Genomic DNA, 20,737 nt, shown 5'->3' with positions numbered 1-20,737 from the left:
GATGCTGTATGTTAATGTAAGTAGCTCTCTAGCTTGTTTAACACACGTTATTGTTTTCTGGGTCTCTAAATTAGTTTATGTCAACTGAATATTGATGAATGCTAACAACAGCTAGTTTCTAAGTTTTGCCTTAAGTTACAGTTTAGGGAACTAATCTTGTTTTACCTCTTTTTGCTGGATTCAAGTATTAAATAGTAGGGTCCCCCCCATCCTACTGCTGCATCATTTATTCTATTTGTGTCTATGGTGGTTGATTTTGTGTATTATTCTCTCTCCACAGGGTGCAGTAGCCAGGTTTCTCAATTCCCCTTGAATTTTGTAGCTTTGTGACTATAGAAGCAGAATAACTCCTACATCATACTGCTGATCCTAAAATAAACTGCTAGTCTGTATGTCCTAAAGTTACAACATAATAAAACCATTGGGAACGAAATAACAACCCCTAATTTGCTTCAGCTAAACAACAAACAAGAGATGTGTTCAAGGTGTTTTAATACTGCTCTTGCACCTCAAACATAGAACTTCTTTTTGCACCTTGTCACCTTCGTTCATCAAGCCCTCTGTGTACAGTGTTAACTAATCTGATGTATTTTACACTCCCATGCGGGCAGCACGGTGGCTAAGTGGGTAGCACTGTCGCCTCACAGCAAGAAGGTCCTGGGTTCGAACCCCAGGTGGGGTGGTCTGGGTCCTTTCTGTGTGGAGTTTGCATGTTCTCCCCGTGTCTGCGTGGGTTTCCTCTGGGAGCTCCGGTTTCCTCCCACAGTCCAAAGACATGCAAGTGAGGTGAATTGAAGATACTAAATTGTCCAAGACTGTGATTGATATAACCTTGTGAACTGAAGAAACTTGTGTAATGAGTAACTACCGTTCCTGTCATGAATGTAACCAAAGTGTAAAACATGACGTTAAAATCTTAATAAACAAACAAACAAACACTCCCATGCTTTGCTTCCTATAGAAATAACATTAAGCTGAACTAAAAAATACAGTGGACTGAAACAACGGCTGATTCATGTGTGAATGAACTTAATAAGACAGGTAGTGAGTAAGTCAGGCTAGCTGAGTCAGTCCAAGTAATAGGCTAATCTGACTCAGTCAGACACCTGTGTTTCTGTCACACTCTTCACGAACTGCATGTTCTGCTTCTAACTACGCAACTACACTTTTGATATGTTTTCCGCTCATTTTAGTATTGTACCAGCAAAACATGCACCATTCAAAACATAAGGTGTTATTTTTAACACAGTTTAAGACGGCAGCACACAACATGCTCTACCAAAATGAGTAAATGCAAAAGCATCCCTATCCACATTCTTAAAACTTCCACATAGCACAAAATACGAAGCACACTAACAGACAAAGAGTATATAACAACTGTGTAGATAAGTGATGGAGGAAGATGGGTGGGGGGTTTTGCTGGGATAGAAGGTCAGGGGGAGGTATGGAGTTGGTTGGCAGGCATCCCCTTAACCCCCTCACTCTCCTCTTTGATAGATTAAGAGGCTACACAGCCTGGTATGTAAAGAATTTTAGTGTTAGTGTTGGGAAAAACCTCACTTCGCATGTTCTTCTCATTGGTCTATCATTATCACTTAAAAGAAGCTTACTCTTATACTTTACTATAGAATAAACTGTAATGAGAACAAACAAGCTCATCATGTAAACAGAACTAGAGTTTAATGGTCCTTTACTACAGTTTAATTATTTATTTTTAAAATATGGAGGATGTTCTGTATTACTTGTAAAATATCACAATCAACTGTTAGCGACTCTGTATTTTTCACATAGAAAACAGTAACAAAAGTACTACAGTTGCCTGATTGGGTAACGTTATGCTAAATGTGTGCCAAGGAGCATAGAGGACAGGAGAGGGATGACTGCTCTTTAATAAGACCCAGATGTTCACCCCACCCAACACAACCAGTAAATCTGCACTGGCAGGACTGATAATGGCTTGGAGAGACAGAAAGGGATGGGGGTGGGTATCAGCCCAATGAGGAGGCAATGGTGAAAGAGATGTTTTTAAAGAAGATAGAGAAACAGAGAATGTAACAGAAAAGTAACAGGTAACCTGCTACTGTCCCTGACATTTTCTTTGTGAGAGAGTTTTCTTATATACACTTATTGGCCACTTTATTAAGTACACTAAACTAATTCTAGCAAGGTACAGATTTGTCCATATGTCTTTTCAGATGCATGTGTTAATAAGCATCAGAAAACAGTGCCAATTTTAGTTGTGTTGTGAGTTTGTTCTTTTACCTAGCCCATTCATCTCCTTGAAGTTCTGAAGATTGTTTAATGTTTATTACCAAACATTTTTGGTAATAAATGAATAGGCCTTTGCTTAATGCTTATTTTATACCCACACATGTATCACCTGTTTATGTATCACCTTTTCAGTCTTATATTGCTTCTGCCTTACTCTTTTGGAAATGTGTTGTTGGCATCAAGTGTAAAATGAATGCAACTTGAATGTAACTTTCTGTTTAAATACTCAAGGTCAAGGTAAATTAAATAACTCCTTTCTGGTTTTATTTACATGCCATATACTGTCTAAAGGTTCCTGGGATTAAGAATTTTTATTATTATTATTATTATTATTAGAGTTACCAACAAAAAAATCCAAAAACGGGTGCATTAAATCGTGTGATCAAGCTTGATACTCAATGGATATGGAATATTATCTAGATCAGTGTTACTTAGACACACTGACAGCAAGCCCATGTAATGTAAAGGTCCATTGTTATTAAAACACCATTGTAATTCAGAATTTATTTATTTATTTATTTTTAATTTATTTATTTAGTTTCCTAAACCTAAAACCTTCTTTATATTTGTCTGAATGCTAGAGGAATACAAGGCTTTTGTCCACTAACCGCTTTTTACAGAAGTCCTTTTTTAGCTGTTTCTGTTTAAATTATGGCCACATTTAAAACAAACAAAAAAAATTTCTATTACTATGTGATTTCCCTCCAAGGCTGTTAATAAGAAGTCTTGGTCTATATATGGGTTGGTCTTACATTTTGCTTTGGGTTTGGCACCATTACACTCATTTTTTTCAAAAACATAAAAAATAAACTTAATAAGCCACTTTATTAAATATCCACATGTGGCTCTCTAGGTATAAATTCCATTTATTTAGACCTTTTTATAAACTGCATAACTCTTTTCTGGTGTTGAACAGAAAAAGCCAATTTTCTTGTAGCACCTTAATAAGTAATAAGTAATGAAATAGTTTAATTAGTAAATTAGTTTAAATTAATAAGACCGATTTAATGCTAAAGAGGGTTCAGCTGTGCTGATAAGCAGACAGAGGTCCCATTGTCAGTGCACTTATACACACACACACATACACACAGAAACAAATAGATACACAAATATGTACACACACTAGCCTTTTCTCAGCTGGAGGGTTTGATTGGGGGTGGGGGGTCAGGACAGCACCTCAATGCTGGAGTTGTGTAGTGGATAACGCAAGATAAACAGAAACAGTGCTGTTTCATTGAAAAATTGCCTTTGTCTAGAAATAGCTGTCTAGTTGGAAAGCTATGATAGGCAAAGTTGTACTGCATGAGTAAAACTCATCTGAATGTAGTCTACATATAGATATAGATACACTCTGTATAACATACCACTTCATGTCTCATTATCTTGATTTATTTGCTTTACATGTTATTGTTCTTATTCACATTCTGTTCATTCTTTCATACTATCTAATTCCAGTCTATGCATGCTCTACTGGTTTTAATTCACTTTTCCATATTCATCATTTTCAGATGTTATTAAAATGCTTTCAATTTTTATATTATCCTCTGTAATTTTACAGTACTGTTACATTTTTGATTAAACTAAAGTGTGTCTTTAAATTGGTTAATGTTACTGTGTTTTCTTAATGTTCAATGTAAAATACAAATATATAGTGATGAAATTGTGAATGTAATTGTGTTTCGATGAGCAGTGTTCTTTCCTTCTGACTAACAGCGTGTCTCTGGGTGTATGTGTTTGTATGTGTGTGTATGTCCATGATCTTAAAGAGAGCTAAATGATCTTAGTTCTAAAGTTCTAAACATGGCAGATCAAGTGATTGCAGTCAGAATGCATATAATGTACATGCAAATACATGCTCTTGAAAACATTTATAAAATCCTAATCCTAATTCCATGTCCAAAATTAACATGGTAGCAAACAGTAGGGGCTAAATGGTTTATCAATGCAAGTGCTGTCTGTTGGTTGAAGGGATTAATACATTGTAACTATCTTAATAAATAAAACAGCCTGGTGATTCTTAAACTGCCTCAAAATTGCATGTTTGTATTGATTGCTAAATAAACTATCACAAGAATATTGGAATGTAACTGCACCTCCTAAAAACTATTCAAAACTTTTTGTCCTGGTTAATTTTGTTGAGATGAAGATCTCACAGGTCTCAGAAACCCTCTTATAAAAAATATAACAATGTTGTGTAAGTGTGTAGCAGTGTGAGTTTGTTAATCATTAATCTCTAATTCACACTAAAGCAAAGAATGATCGGCCAAAGTCCACATCATTATCAAACAGTAATTCTTAATGTTTCCCAACATGCATTTTTAAGTGCGCACTCATGTATACATAATATTACAGATAATATTAATGATTATTAATGCACATAGTCTACACTTGGAAGCTTTGACTTTAAAAGCATGTTTTATTTAAAAAACAACAACAATAAAAATATCATTCACTTATATGAGCCTTTGCAACTACCTACTGGCACCAAATAGCACCAAAAGAAGCGATACCAACATTCCGCCCCTAATCATCATAAACCACTGTCATTCACATAACATCCCACATGATGAAAACTCACCTGACCCATGGCTGGCTCATCACTAGACCCCCTGTCATTTGGATGACACAATCATCTACATACTGCAAAAGGCACTTTTATACCAGGACAAAGCTAGTAGCACTGTGAGAGTCCTTGGAGGGTTCTGGTGCCTGTAATGTCATACAGCCCTGCCTGCTGGCTAAGAAGCTGAGGCAGGTGAGATGCAGGTGGAAACTAGCAAATCGCCTGGATGTCTGATTATTTGATCAGACCCCAGTTTTGTGTGTTTGCAGTGTCGGACCAGATGACGAGCAAAATACTGTAGTCGACAGCTTTGTTAAGTGGTGCGGAAAAATACTATCTGCACTGTGGCCGAGACAAAGGAATTGTGGTGGACTTGAGGAAATCTCTACTGACCACTATTCTGGGATAGAAATAAGGTGGATAAAACATACAAATATCTTTTTTCCAATTTCCAATGCCATGCCAGTATACAGTTTCTTTAATACATAGTAAAACCATTTACCTATATAGCAGAATGCAATGTATCTAGCTGCATTATTTCTTCAGCACTGTGGTAGGGTAGTGCCATGAAGGCAAGTAATGATACTAGTAGTGTATATACTAGATCTGAGAGCTAAAACGTGCTATGACATCCAGACTGATGTAGCCACCCTGTCAGTGTAATCACATTACACTTTACTTAAATAATCCTGTACTAGCCTTATACTTTAACAACCTGGTGCTCAGGTGACACAATGGTAAAATATGCTAGCCCACCACCACTTGAATCCAGGATTAGAATCTTCGGCAGTGCTATTAGCCAATTGGGCGTCTACATACAGACAAGACTGGCTATGTCTGGGGGAAGACTTACACCCGCAATGGATTGGCATCCTGTCTGGGATGTGGTACTACATTGTAGCCAGTGATTTTGGGGAAACTGGTCCCATCACAACCCTGACTAGGATTACACAATGGTAAAACATAAAAATGAACGATTTATGTCTATGTAAGAGTTGTGTGATGTGCCTTGTTTGCTGATATGATAAAACAGTTCTCCTCAGGGATGAATAAAGTACTCTGTCTGCCTATCTCATCAACACAGCCCTAGTAGTGCTACTTTTGAAACAATGACAATACAACATTATTCTGGTAAGTCTTCTGCTCTAGTTATGTACATTTAGGAACAGCGATGGTGTAGCTAAGCTGAATATTTTTGTAAAATATCTTGTATCTTAGCTAGGAACATAAAAGTAGCTTGTTCAAAACTAGGTATGCCCAATAATTTAAAGTGAACTACACAGAAATGTACATACATGCAGAAAAACACCAAGTACATTGTTGAGAGTTGTGTCCAAGGCATTGATAAATCAAAAGACCATCAAAAAACCACTGAGAGCAAAGCACAGAGAGGAATATTCACAAAATAAAATCACAAGTACCTGCTTGTAGCCACAGCATGCTGAGCTGTTCTCAATTAAAGCACCTACAGTAAAGATGAACTGAAAAGTGACACATAAACACACTTCTCTCACATCTTTTTCTCAAAAATCTCAGACACAGCTTTCATCAAAGCTCAATGCAAAGAATTAGGCTGGGAATCCTTTCTGAATGTGCATGTGTGTGTTGTAATGGGGGATTATGTTCCAGTCATGAGACAGGGCTGTACCAGGCCACCACACACAGCTCTTGTCGCCCACCAGCACAGTGAAGGCCACCCGACCTGAGCGGCTTACCTACACAACACGAGAAAATGGGTTAGATAGACAGAGAAACAGAAAATGTGAGACAGCAAAATAAGAGAGACAATGGAGAGAAAGAGTTCAAGTTGAAGGAAGAGAAAGGAATGGAAAACTGATTGGACCAATTGAGAGACAATAATGGCTGGATTAAAGGAGAGGAAATGTGTGTACAATGCGAGCGATGGCTTAATTAGTCAAAACAACCTGTCTCATTTAATCCTGACCTGTTCTGATTTTTTTAATTGTGTAGATTGGATACCCACAGTGCTAAATCATTATTCCATTTGAAGATAAACATTGATTAAAAACCTATTTGTAATAAGTCTTTTTACATTGCTGTGGAGGAATTCTTTGCAGAATTGTTTTAGTTTGGCTACACTGAAAGGTTTTCAAACATGAACTACCCATTTAAAATCTTGTCACATCATCTCAATAAGATTCAAGTCAGGACTTTAACCACTTCAAAATATTCAAGTTGTTTCTTCTGAGCTGTTCAGAGTTGGACTTGTTTGTGTTGCTAGCTGTCCAATCCTTGGAAGGATTTTTTCTCCATTTGTGGATAATGGCTCTCATTGTGTTTCACTGGAGTCCCAATGCCCTAGCAATGACTTTTTTATGCCTTTTCAAACTGGTAGCAATTATTTCATTTTGCATTTGTATTGGCATTATTTGCTGCTTTATGAAACCTTCTAGCCTGATTCACATTTGCCAGGCAGGTTCTATGTAAGTGATGTTAAGATTGAACAGGTCTGTAGTAATTGTGCCTGGGTATGACTAGTGAAATTGTACCCAATTGTCAATTGAATTTGGTTAACTGGCTGATTCAATAGCTAAGAGGGCATTTACTTTTTCATATGGGCCCAGGTAGGGCTGAACAGCATTTTTTCCTCAATAAATGAAATCATAATTTTCAAAACAGCATTTGTCTTTATGTGAGTTATCTTTGTCTAATATTAAAAGTAGATTAGTGATCTAAAACAAATACACATGATGAATATGGAAGAAGAAGAAATTGGGTTGGGGCAAATACTTTTTCACAGCACTGTATATTCTACTTGATGTGTGTGAAACATGCTAAATCCATCCATAAGTAAAAACCCAACTACACCCAAACCAACTACACAGAAATTCTACCACTTTTAATACAGCACATACTTTTGAAATAGATAATTGTTAGACACATGACATGACCAAAAGTATGTGGTCACCTTTTCTGATTAGTGGGTTCTGCTATTTCAGCCATGCCCATTGCCAGCAGATAAAAATATGAATCATACCATAATGCAATTTTTATAGACAAAAAAGTAGAATAGGTCATACTAAAAAGCTTAATGACTTTAAGAGTTGCATTGTTGTAACGCCTGCTTCTATGCCTCACTGGTCAAATACAATTTCCAGTAAAAGCAATATGTTGCTTACAGGAGTGAGAAAATATTTATCTTTTGACTCTCCAAACCTAAGAACCACCTGTAGGTTTCTCCCAACAACACTCTGTAAATTACGAAGACAAGGTGAAGGTCAGCATAAACTAAGCCACTCAAGTCTTTTAGAAATGTGGTTCTCGTAATAAGAGCCAGACTGTTGACACACCCTAAGGCTGAGGTGATGTTTGAACTCATGTTGACTTGTGTCTCAATTCCTTCACAAGCTCAACATGAACAAAACTGTTTGAATATCTGAATGTTAGATTCAAACATATGAGATACACATATAAGACAGAGCCCGTCAATTCTGATAAAATTAAATAACTGAATTAGAGAACACCACAATGTAACTTTTTAGTAATAACTGGATATTTTAACATTTATCAACTGTGGTGTAACTAATAGAGTACATTTTGAACTAAAGAGATGAAGTGCTTTTCTTTATCTATATCAACTCTATGAATGTGTTCGAAAAGCTAGCTCTCTCTCTACATAGACAGCATTTTACGTCATCCTACACGCGCTCCGGAGAAGGAGGCTGTTCGAAATCCTAGATGCCTTAAAATCCTCACTACTGAGGTATCTTAATATTTCAATGTTATTTTGGCTCAAGAACGAGTGAGCATCCGACGCTGCCTTGGTGATCAAGGCAATCCCAGAATTCATTGCGGGTCGGGTGCTCTTCTCTCACAGAAAAATAAACATGGCTTATTGAGTTATTTTCAAACATAAATAAATTATTACTGATTTTTAACTTGTATAAACTTGTACCAAGTGTTTTTATTTGCAAGTTCGGGCTTGTCAGGAAATGTAACCGTTATCGGTACATGAAGGAGATGTTATATTGACATGTTAGCGTGCTGTGCTACCTCAATCCATTGTTTTTAATGGCAAGATGCTAAATGCTAAACGCGAAACCCGATGGAATCGCTGTCTAAGTAGCGCGTTCGAATAATCTGCCTAACAAGTCAATGACTTATAAGAATCCTCTCTACTGAGGCAGCTGCCTATGTAGTCAGTAAGACAGCAAGGCAGCTCCCTAGGATTTCGAACACACCCATTAACTCTCCTGTATGAAGGATCTTCACACATCTGCAGGCCTATTTATTTTTTCATGCCATGTTCTTCAAATACTCTTACTTAAAGATATTCATTTTCATATTACAGAAATATTACAGCATAAAATTGTAGCCTAGTGGTTAAAGTACTGGACAAGTAAGCAGAAGGTCGCTGGTTCAAACCCCACCACTGCCAGGTTGCCACTGTTGGGCCCTTGAGCAAGGCCCTTAACCTTTACTTGCTCAGATTGTAAGTTGCTTTGGATAAAAGCGTCTGCTAAATGCCGAAAATGTAAATGTAATGTAAATAAAATAAACATAAAATATCTGATATCCCAAAAAGCAACATTAGTTACAGAAAGATTATACATTTTTAACAGATGCTAAAATTGTAATGACTTTGCAGAGCATAGAATATTTTCATATATTTCCGCTATATGGCCAACAGAGTCCTAGCGTTTTAGCCACACACATTGCTAACAGTTGAATAAAATCAAGAAAAAATGCAACAATGCACTTCCAACATTGGGGCAGCAGTTTGTTTCAGGCTCTTTCCTGTTTCAACATATATCCCTGTAAAAAAGGAGACATTGTATGACAAGTTTGGTGTAAAGGAACTATAGTGGCCTGCACAGAGCCGTGAGCAATGACCAGTGAACAACTTTTGGATGAACTAATATGTTTATTGCAAGCCAAACCTTTTATTTAAGCATCAGTGTCTGACACTTGCTGAATTGGCACAATTTTCCATAGATACAGTCCAAAACCTGTGAAAAGCCCTTTCAGATGACAGAGGGTCAGCTCTTTTTTGCCCATAGTTTTGAATTGATATGCCAAACGAGCTTATGATCAGGTGTCCACATACTTTAGGCCATGTAGCATACATTCAACTTTAATGTATGTGATGAAAGTAAACAAGAAAAGCAATTATTCTTTTCTTTTGCTTTTGCTCAGAAACAGCCAGTCATGTTGTATGTATGTAACGGATCCAACTGGGCTTGGTTGCAAAATCTTGCTTCATCTGCCAAGTCACTTATAGTCGGCAAAGGGGTCAAGAGTGTTAATTTGCTCTAGGGGGAAGTGTTTATTATAAATCATGGTTTCTCTCTTAGAAAACCTAAACACCCAGCTGTATAATATAGAAGGGAGAAATATATGGCTGTATGGTTAGTTGCTGTATGAAACCACTAAAACAGAAAGTTCACACCTGGTGGTTACACAACATTTTATCAGCAAAATCTTAGAGGTTAAATAACATTTTGCACAATAAAGGATGGTTTGGATTTCAATAAATCCAAAATAAAAGAAGTGCTTACGTTTAAAGTGCATCAAACAATCTTTAATGCAATAATCACTTAATTCGCTTTAGATTTTTGCGTCCACAGCTATTTGCGTCATTAAAAACCAACTTTTTGGACAATGTGTTCATTTTTTTTTGTTTAAAAAACAACCCTAAATTGTTTTAAATATTTGATTAAACAATTCCATAAATACTCTCTAATTGTGTTTTGTTGTGTGTCATTTAAATCAATCCTAGAAATCAATGACCAAGTTACATGTTACATTTAAAAAAAAAAAAATGTTTAGTGCTTCTTTTAACTTTAGAACACATAAGCTGGTTACAGGTTTAAAGAATCTGGGTCAGTTTATGGGTGATGACTTGGCTTAGCTTGTTACTATCTGAGTCTGACAGGCTGACAACATTCTGGTTAATTAAATTCAGTAACAATTCAATTTTGGTATTGTATGAAAAGAGTAGCCAAAATGTCAAGCAACAGCTATGTTGCCACTGTGCCATCTTGCAAAATAATGCCAATGACAAGTTTCTGATGTTAAAGATTTCATAAAAACTTTGAAAAAGGAAAGATTAATATAAACTAAAGCTGCAACAAACAACATGGCTAAAAATAAATACGTAAGTCTTGGTGATAGTAGTGTAAAACCAAATCCCCAAATCACTTTGTATTTCCCTGCACTTCAACAGTTATTGCTTCTCAACACTTTGAAATTGGTTGGACAACCCAAACTAAACTAATCCCCAAAGTTGACCAATGTTCAGTAAGAACCAGTGCATTTCCACTGCACACTCATGTTGGCCACAGTGTTGTTACAAATTAGCGCACTCCTGCACCTCCTTCTTCCATGCATCCACCATTCATTCTCTTTATGTGTTTGGTCTAACTGACTCTGTGAAAGTATTGGAGCTGTTGGAATGTATTGAAAAGTAGATGTATCATGGTGGTTAATATGCCTATGTCCGAACTTTGTTCCCACGTGTATTTTAGGCATAAAGTGATCAGTCAAAATCTTTAATGTGTACTTTTGTCAGTCATAAATGTCCACAGATGGGGTGCCTTGTCCAGGGTATTCCTGCCTTGTGCCTAGTGTTTCCTTTTAAAACTGGACCTGCCTCGATCCTGACTAAGATAAAGTGGTTAATAAAAAAGAACATTTAAAACATTTAAAATTATCATCAGTTGCAGCCACAACAAGAACTAGGACACAAGATGATTTTGAATTCATGTGTTCACAATTTTTTTCATGGTAAGGTTGACTATTGCATGGATTTACTCAGGACTATAAAATGTTTCTTTTAAGGTCAATGTAAATCTGGCTGCAGAATGCCCAGGGTTCGAATCAGCCCATTTCTTCAACAGATTTACTTTAAAATATTTCAAAATGAAGTCAGAAAGAAAACATCTAATCCTCTCTGTGAAGGACAAACAGTCCTGTTGGACTTCAGGCAGAGTGTTGACGAGGTGAGTCTCTCCAGACTAAAGTTAAACAGTGATAAAAAGCACACTGATGGGCCCCTGTCCAACACTGACTCCCATACTATGCTATTGACTGATCTGCCCGGCTCTAGTTTAAAACTCCCTGCTGCATGTTTGCTGCTGCATGTGTGTTTCATAGCATGTGTATTTTTTGGTGTTTGTGCTTAATACCGTTTTTTGTACTATTCTATTCATATACAACACTAATGTCTATGTATTCATAAGTATTTAAAAAACTGCATGTCACATAGGGTAGTGGTAGCACTGCGGTTAAGGTACAGGACTAGTAATCAGAAGGTTTAAGCCCCGCATCAGCCAGTTTGCCACTGTTGGGCCCTTGAGCAAGGCCCTTAACGATCAATTGCTTGTGATGTATACTGTCTCAATTGTAAGTCGTTTTGGATAAAGGCGTCTGCTAAATGCTGAAAATGTAAATGTAAATGCATATATCTGTCACCACAATTAGAATGTACAGTGCTGTGAAGAAGTGTTTGTCTCATTTCCATTTTCTTTTGTTTTTGCTAATGACACATTTAAATGTCTCTTCCATCTAATAAATAATAATTAATATAATAAAATAACAACACAAAGTGCAACACAAAGCACACTTATTGAAAATAAAAATAAATTCAACACCTACAGTATGTCAGGCATGTGCAAAAAAGTAATTTTTTAACCCCTAAACCTAATAACTGGTTTTGTCACCCTTGGCTGTAACAGCTGTAATCAAAGGCTTGTGATACTTGTTCCTTTTTTTGTAGAGGAGTTTTGGCCCTTTTTTGCAGAATTGTTTTAATTGTGTGATTACAGTCAGGAATTTAACTCAGCCTCACCAAAACATTCAGTTTTTTTATTGGTCGATTGATTTATTTAATTATTTATTATTATTATTTGAGCCATTCAGAGGTGGATTGCATGTGCGCTTTAGATCATTGCCCTGATACATAATCCAACTGTGCTTTTGACTTAGGTTACAAACTGACTGGTGGGTATTCTTCATCAGAATTTCCTGATAAAGAGCAGAATTCATGGTTCCTTCAATTATAACAAGTCCTTTCAGAGGCAAAGCAGCCACAGACCATCATGCTCGCACAACTATGTTTGACTGTTGGTGTGATCTTATGGTGGAATGTGGTGTTAGCTTTGTACCAAATGTAACCGGATCCATCCATCCATCCATCCATCCATCTATCTATCTGGTAAGTCCACAGAATATTATCACATAAGTCTTGGGGGTCATCTAAATGTTTTAATAAACGCTAATGAGCCTTTGTGTCCTTTTTGGTCAGCAGTGGTTTGTGCCTTGCCACTTTTGAAATTACCACTGTTTCAAGTTCTCTAGAGTTCCAGAGCATTAGTGATGGCTTTGTACCTTGAAGCTTTTTACAACCTTCTAGTCTGCTTCATTTGCCAGACAGGTTCTGTTTAGCTGTTTTTGGAGATTTAACAGGTCTGACATTAATTATGACTGTGTGTGACTAGTAAAATTCAATCCAGTTGTCAGCTGGATTTGGCTAACTAGTTGACTTAGTATGTAAAAGGGCAATTACCTTTTCCCATAGGCCAGGTAAAGATGAACAGTGTTTTTCTTAATAATGAAATTGTCATTTAAAAGCACCTTGTGTTTACTTAATTTATCTTTTTTCTAATCTTAAAAGTAGTTGGATGATTTAAAACATGCATGTGACAAATATGCAACAACAGAAGAAAATGGTAAGAGGGGAAACAATTATTCTCAGTACTGTACGTGTGTTTTTGTGTGTGCCTGAATGTGTATATGTGCATTTGTGTGTAAATGTTGTCGTTAGTCTGTTATCTATCTTCCTCACATTGTCTGCACACTATCACTCTAATGGTGTCTGAATGAGGTAAGAACTGCAAAACCAAAGTGGGTGGAGAAAAAACCATTACTCTCACCTTGTTCTGTTTCTCATAGTTCACTAAGGTATTTCTGGAATGGTCCAGTCCATTAGGGGGAAAGTAGATGTTAACCAATATACCTTTTAAAGCCACTTATCAAGATGTGAATACATCTCATAAACTTTCTTTAAAGTATACATAAATAAGCCAACACTCCAATAAAATTCTAAAATACACACCAATGCTGTATGACAGCTATGACTTTTTAAACAAGATGAATTTAAACTTTATTGCCCCTTCCTCTGTTTTGATTAGAGATGCATGAGTACCGATACTGGTATCGGGTATTTGCCTGATACCGCGCTCATTAACTTGTACTCGTACTCGCAAACGAGGCTCCGATACTAAACATCCGATACCGTGTGCCTAGTGCACGTTGCTGCGTTATGCCTAGTTCACACTACACGATTTTTGCCCTGATTTTCGCTCGGCGACTGGTCGGCGCCAGATTTGCCACCTCGGGAGCAACTCGGCGTTCGCTCTGCGATCAAAACTCGGCTCTCGATCGCTAAGTGTGAACTATCCAACAACTCGATCCGACCGGCTCGCCGAGCGCTCAGCGACCGGATCGAGTTTTCTGGCATGTCAGATATCGGTATCGGCAAGTACAAAAATACATGTACTTGTACTTGTACTCGGTTGGGAAAAAATGGTATTGATGCATCCCTACTTTTGATTGTGTGTTTGGTGGCCCATTTTGATTTTCAACTGGCTGAGTACTTGTGATTTTTACTATTAAGTTTAACACAAATGATGATACTAAGCATGTTTACCAACAGTTTAGAGGTCTCGAAGCACTGTACTCAGACCTACAGGCTAGATATAGTGGCATGTTTATACGGCCCTCTGTGTTGTGGAAAAGGCAGACAAGGGGCAAATCTTATAATATGAAATAGCGGGATGTAGCTGAAAGCCAAAGCGCTATGCGCAATCAGTCACTGCGTTATAGAGAAAAAACTGTTACTCTCCCAAAAATAATAGATGATTATAGCAGCTCACCACCCGGTACAACAATATTTCCAAAACATGTACAAATATTCAAACATGGCAAGGATTATTTAAATTTTACAAAAATATCAACATGATTATTTCTTTCTAATTATATATTACCAGGATCTATTAAAGCTCTGCACTAAACTTCAGTTAAACATGTACTCTGTTCTACCAAGCATACTTATAACCAATAGACTTACTAAATAATATGTGTTTATTAGTACGTTTTGAAAGTGTCAATCCATCACAAAGCAATTAGCAACAGTATTAGAAGAACTTTGCACAGTGGACTCACACTCAGTATAATGACTCTTTCAGCTGGGGGTCACATCAGTTTTATAAACAAACAGCTTTTCACCCCATCTTTTGTTCTCTGTCTGACAGAACACCACAATAGTTGTCCTAAGTTCTTTCCACTCTCCAAAAAAACATACACACTATCGCATTCATGCCTCATTAGATAGTTCAACTACGCATGACTACTAACAGATTTTTAACTAAAAGATCAAAATTTACATGCTTTTTAACCACCTGTTTTAAAATGTCGTGCATTTTTAATAAGAACTGTAGTAGCAACAAGGAGTGTGTCTTAATGAGCCCCAACATATTACATTGTTAAGGGCAAAATACAGTATATACCACTATAATTACTTTATGGACATAATTCCTTTACATAATCAAGACTTAAATAGATAAATGACCAGTCATGCACACAAAGCCAATAACTTCTAAATAAGCATATGAATAAACCAAAGATATTTTGCAGTAAATAAAAATATCATACACATTGTTGGATCCTCAGAGTCCATGTAGTACCTCCTAAATTGATGTGAAGCTCAGAGACAGTGCATTTCTCTCACTCCCCATGAAGGAATGTAAACACACTGAATTCCTGTTAAAGTCAAGAGTAGCACTTGACAGCAGAAAAACCCAGAGCCAGAGCCTGTCAACTGTGTTTACACTAGACTACGGTCAAGTAAACACACATCACACCTGTTCTCTAAGCATAATGCATTATCATCACAAATTACTCCAAAGCTTGCCAGAAGCCTATTATCATATATCAGTGTTCTCATATCAAACATGATGACTTTGAATTAGCTGAAAATGAGGATTCCTAAGAGAAGGAGAAAAGCTAGAGATAGAAGAATAAATAACACGACCAGCAGCATGTTTACACTGGTGAAACATATCAGAAATATTATTCAACGTGGCTGATTATAGCATTCACAGAAATATTATTTAGCGTGTATACTCACATATTAAGATGATTATTTTCCATTAACCATGTTAAGTGGTCATAGTAGTAACACACACTAAAGTGAATTATTAAAAACTGCATTATGTTTCAGATTGTGTAAAGTCTGTCCATAATTTTGACAGATTTTCTTTTATTACTTTTTTTTATAACTATCTCTTTTTCTCCTAAGTTTCTGTCCTTTCAGATATTTTTCTTTTTCTACTCTCTTTCTCTTTCTATTTTAGTTACCCTTCAATGCGCTCACATTTAACCTATGGTCGTAACCTGTTAGGAATGCTATCCACCTTAATCATTTCCTTGGAATGCACCTCTTCAGTGATTTGTATCTTTTTTCAAACTTAAATCCTCCAAAATCCCACATGACACATCCAACCACAGGCACTTCAACAGCTCTCCAACACACTTGCTAATTTTCACTAACCCTAACCAACTTCCAAACACAACCAATAACAAGTCCCTGAGTAACGTGACTGTAAATAATCCAATTCACAAATGTGTGAATGGTTCATGTTTATCAAGTTGATTGAGCGAGAAGTCATAAAAGTCAGCGGATTTTAAAAGCGACATGCCTGTACATCTACTAGTTCAGCACCTACTTGCTATTTTTGGGTTTATCCTCCCCAATACACTTATCAATATTGCACAACATTGCAATATACTGGAAGCAATAACTTTGTCATGTTTTGTATTAACCATTTTATTATAATGCTTTAAATCTGTACTGATCCATAACAACTATTTTTGGGGGATGATCATCCTCCCCTAATACACAAATCAATGTTGCACAACACTGTAATGTACTGGAAGCAATAACTTCGTGTTCTATGTCATGTTACCATTTTTATTAACTATTTGGCATAATGCTTATCTGTACTGATCCATGAAAAAAATAATGACCTTTTTGTTTATGTACTGTATTATGTTTTTTGTTTGCAAGTTCTGCATGAGAAGTGCAAATGGCAAAATAGTAGTTTAAGGTTCTAAAAGTTGTATTTACAGCAAACAATTTAACAAAATTAACGTTTTTTAATTTAAGTATGTTTTTAATTTTATTGTGTGTTCCACCAACCAGACAGCCACCAAAACAACTCCCAAACACCCTAATTAACCCCGAAACACTTGCCCTTACTTTCAAACTTGCCATTAACTCACACTTTCATCAAATCCCAAACACCCTTAATAACTCCTTGACTCCCCCATCAGCTCTCAAAACCCTTACTAACTTCTGAATACCCTCATTAAATCCCAAACATCCTCACTAACTCTCAAACACCTTCACTAAATGCTAAGAACCTCAGTAAACCCCAAACACACTCACTAACACTGATTACCCTCACCAAACTCCCAAAACCTGCACTAACTGCTAATTAAAAGTCAAACACCCTCACTAACACCCTAACAACCTCAACTTATAAACACCTTTATTAACACTTAAACACTTCTATGAACTTTTTCTAACTTTGAAATATCCACATCAACCCATCTGCCCTAATAATTTCATTTTACTTCACCGGTTTATCCTGTTCAGGGTCACAGCATGTCCGGTTCCACCGGGACACACTAGGCTGAAGGCGGGCGCCAATCCATCACAAGGCTTTCGGCCACCCCACACACATACCTAACCATGTCTGTGCATGATAGCATGTTTAAACCCAATTATACATCACAGCAATACTTGTCCATCACCCCAACTAATTATTAAACATGGTTGTCATCTTTTATATAACCTCACACACATTTTTACATTTGCTTTAAATACTCTGGTCTGAACCCAGGATCAGTTCTAGGTTTGTTTGCAGGAGGACTATTTTACTGTATTGGATTGTATTAAAACAGACACAGTCCTTCAACACTCCAGCTAAATTATGCAGCTTTTACCATAATGTTCATTGTGCATTAAATCTTTGCAAAATGTAAAATAAAAGCTTAACCTCTTCATTATTCTAATTATTGTTAATTAGCTGATGCATTGTGAGTGGTACTCTACATTCTTTGGCACTGATTAACTATACAGATAAATCATTTCAGTCAAAGCAATGCACTTAACTAAAAACCCAACACATTCAAACAGTGTATACATGGCCCCTTTTTTGACTTCTGATCACAGCACCCTGTTCCCCATCACTGTCAAACTTGAGACAGTAACACATTCAGTTTACTATATTATTACAGCCTTGCAAAAACTGCAGTCTGCTTAAAAACAAAGTCTAAGTAGTCTTAATTTCCATACACCCTCACCAAGTCCCAAATGGCACCATTTACTACAAAATACCCTGAGCAAATCCTTAACTTTCCATACCAACTTACTCCCATTAACTCGAAAACACCCTTATCACTACACAGCCCCCTGCAACAAGTAACATATACCCTTGCTAACACTAAAAACATTTACATTTATGGCATTTATAAGACACTTTTATCCAAAGCAACTTACAGTTATGATCGAATACCATACAAGCAATTGAGGGTTAAGGGCCTTGCTCAGGGGCCCAACAGTGGCAACTTTGGCAGTATTTGGGACTGAACCAGCAGCCTTCTAATTACTAGTCCAGTACCTTAACCATTGAGCAAGGTACATCAACCTTTCCACTTACTTATTAACTCTCAAACACCCTTATAAACTACAGAAACCAAACATATGAAGTCTTAAACACTTCTATTAACTTTCCCCACTAACTCCAGAACATCCTCACTACCACAACTTCAAAACACCCCCATTAGATTTAAACACCAGCATCAGCTCCCAAATAACTTGCTTAAAATGCTTTAAAACACATGTAGTAAACCACAAACACCCTCACAAACATTACACCAACTACAAAACACACAAAGCCATACTAATTTCCAAAACCCTTTATCAATTATAAAAACACTTCTAAGCCCAAACATATAATAAAGCATTTACATATAGCATTGCTTTCATACCTCTTAAACAAACTCATCAACTCCTTTACACAACAACAACCTTGTCTCTGTTACATTTAACTGACTTACCATTACAGATACAAAAGTTACCATAAAGATACAAAAGCAAGAATTAACAGACATTCCATAACACATTTGTTAAAACAAGGCTCTTAAACGTTTTCTAGCCCACTTAAGAATTACGTTTCTACACTTTTAAAACTGATTTTTGTGATGTAGCACTACTTAATATTGAATGAAAATTGTAAGCTGGACTAGTATATTTAAGAAAAATTTCTAAGAAAATGTAGGTCTACTAAAAACTATCTTATATCACATATAGATTCAACTCTATTAAAAAGTTACATGCTGCTGGTTTACTCAAGTAATTTACCATGACATAGCCATAATTATAAAGAGATTGGTTAAGTATTCGAGAAGTACTAGTAGTAGTGGTAGTAATAGCATGTGTCAACACTTTTATTTCTTTGCTCTTTTATTATTATACTTGACATTCCTTATTAACACTCTTTAAACAGTTGAAGTAAAAGATTTAGGACGATGTGATGGAGCATCTTACCCTCGAAGAACCTCTGTAAGGCTTCCGTTTCATCGACCACTTCCATGCTTAGCTGCTGCCGCTGAACTCCTCCATGTACGGCGCAGTGCGGCCGAGCGCTCGCGGGACTTTTAGCTTCTCAACCGTCCATGCATTCACCTCAGCTTCTGCTTTTATCCCTTTTCTGCCTGAGAACTACCAGCGCCTCCACAGCCAACTTTTCTCTTCTAATAAAGATGAATTCTTATTGAGTAATTATCTCAAAGTAAAAGAAACCCGAAGTTCTTAGAAAGGTCCTTGAGACCAAGTCCAGAGATGTCAGGTGTTTTAAAGTTACTCGAGTTTCGAAGCTCACAAAAAAATACACGCTTACAAATGACAAAGTTGGTTTTAAAACATTTTAGTCAAGCCAAATGACACACCACGCCAAAATAATTTACTCTAGTATTGTTGAAACACAATATACTCGAGGGAAGTACGGTTTACGAGAAAGAATATCGTCTGAGGTAACTTCACACAGCTCCATCTGGCTCCACCGCTCGCGAGTGCGCGCGGCTGACTGGTCCCTCGAGGGGACACCACAGAGACAGAGGATGCGCGAGCCACAGGCCACGTCCCAATCCGCATCACACAGATGAAGTCTGTAGTATTTATTCACTCTTAATGGACATTTTCTGTGACCAAATAATTGAAACGAACTTTTTTTTATCCAAATATGTGTTTTTCAAGTTCTGAAATTTCATTTTACTTTCCTCGTTTGAGAGTTTGACTACAGTAGGTAACTTCTATGTGACCATGGGCGGATCTACCGGGGTGGCAAATGCCACCCTAAAAGAAAGCCTTGCCACCCCTGCTGCCACCCCAGTTGGCAGCAACAAATTAAAAGAAAAGTTATGGCCAATTTGCAACGCTGCCACTCTGACAGTCAAAAACTGTTTGCTTTCCCTCTCATACATCTGCCACTCATCACCTGTGTCTTACCTTAATGCCTTTCCTTTGATAATGATAATGCCCCACCTACAGTAGTGTTACCATACTTTTATCTCCTATTAATGAGATTACATTGTATGGTCACTTATTCCTAATATGAACTGTTTCACATGAAACCTTAAATGCAAGACATTGATTGCGTGAGATTAAGTTTGTCTGTATGAGTTTGTAAATGGCAGCCCGTGCCCTTTTGTAGTGTGTACATACTATTTCTCATCAAACTGTTATAACTGTGATTAAATTCAGTATAAATACGTCTGCCATATGTTGCCACCCCTCAAAAATTCCTGCCCCCCTCT

At 36.9% G+C, this 20,737-nt stretch overlaps 1 protein-coding gene across 3 annotated transcripts in view; it reads right to left on the bottom strand.

The window, feature by feature from the left end:
- myrf (myelin regulatory factor) overlaps positions 1-20,000 on the bottom strand; it is a 51,722-nt gene extending 31,722 nt beyond the window's left edge. For all 3 annotated transcript variants that reach the window (XM_062993461.1, XM_062993476.1, XM_062993468.1), the window contains exon 1: positions 19,470-20,000. In XM_062993461.1, coding sequence (XP_062849531.1) covers positions 19,470-19,515 — 46 coding nt within the window. In that variant the 5' untranslated portion in view covers positions 19,516-20,000. The remainder of the gene's footprint in view (positions 1-19,469) is intronic.
- Positions 20,001-20,737: the final 737 nt, after the last annotated feature.

This window comes from Trichomycterus rosablanca, chromosome 1, assembly GCF_030014385.1.
Source record: "Trichomycterus rosablanca isolate fTriRos1 chromosome 1, fTriRos1.hap1, whole genome shotgun sequence".
In the NCBI taxonomy this organism is placed as follows: domain Eukaryota; kingdom Metazoa; phylum Chordata; class Actinopteri; order Siluriformes; family Trichomycteridae; genus Trichomycterus; species Trichomycterus rosablanca.
The sequence above is the reverse complement of the archived record's forward strand: the minus strand, read 5'-3'. Positions and strand labels throughout refer to the sequence as shown.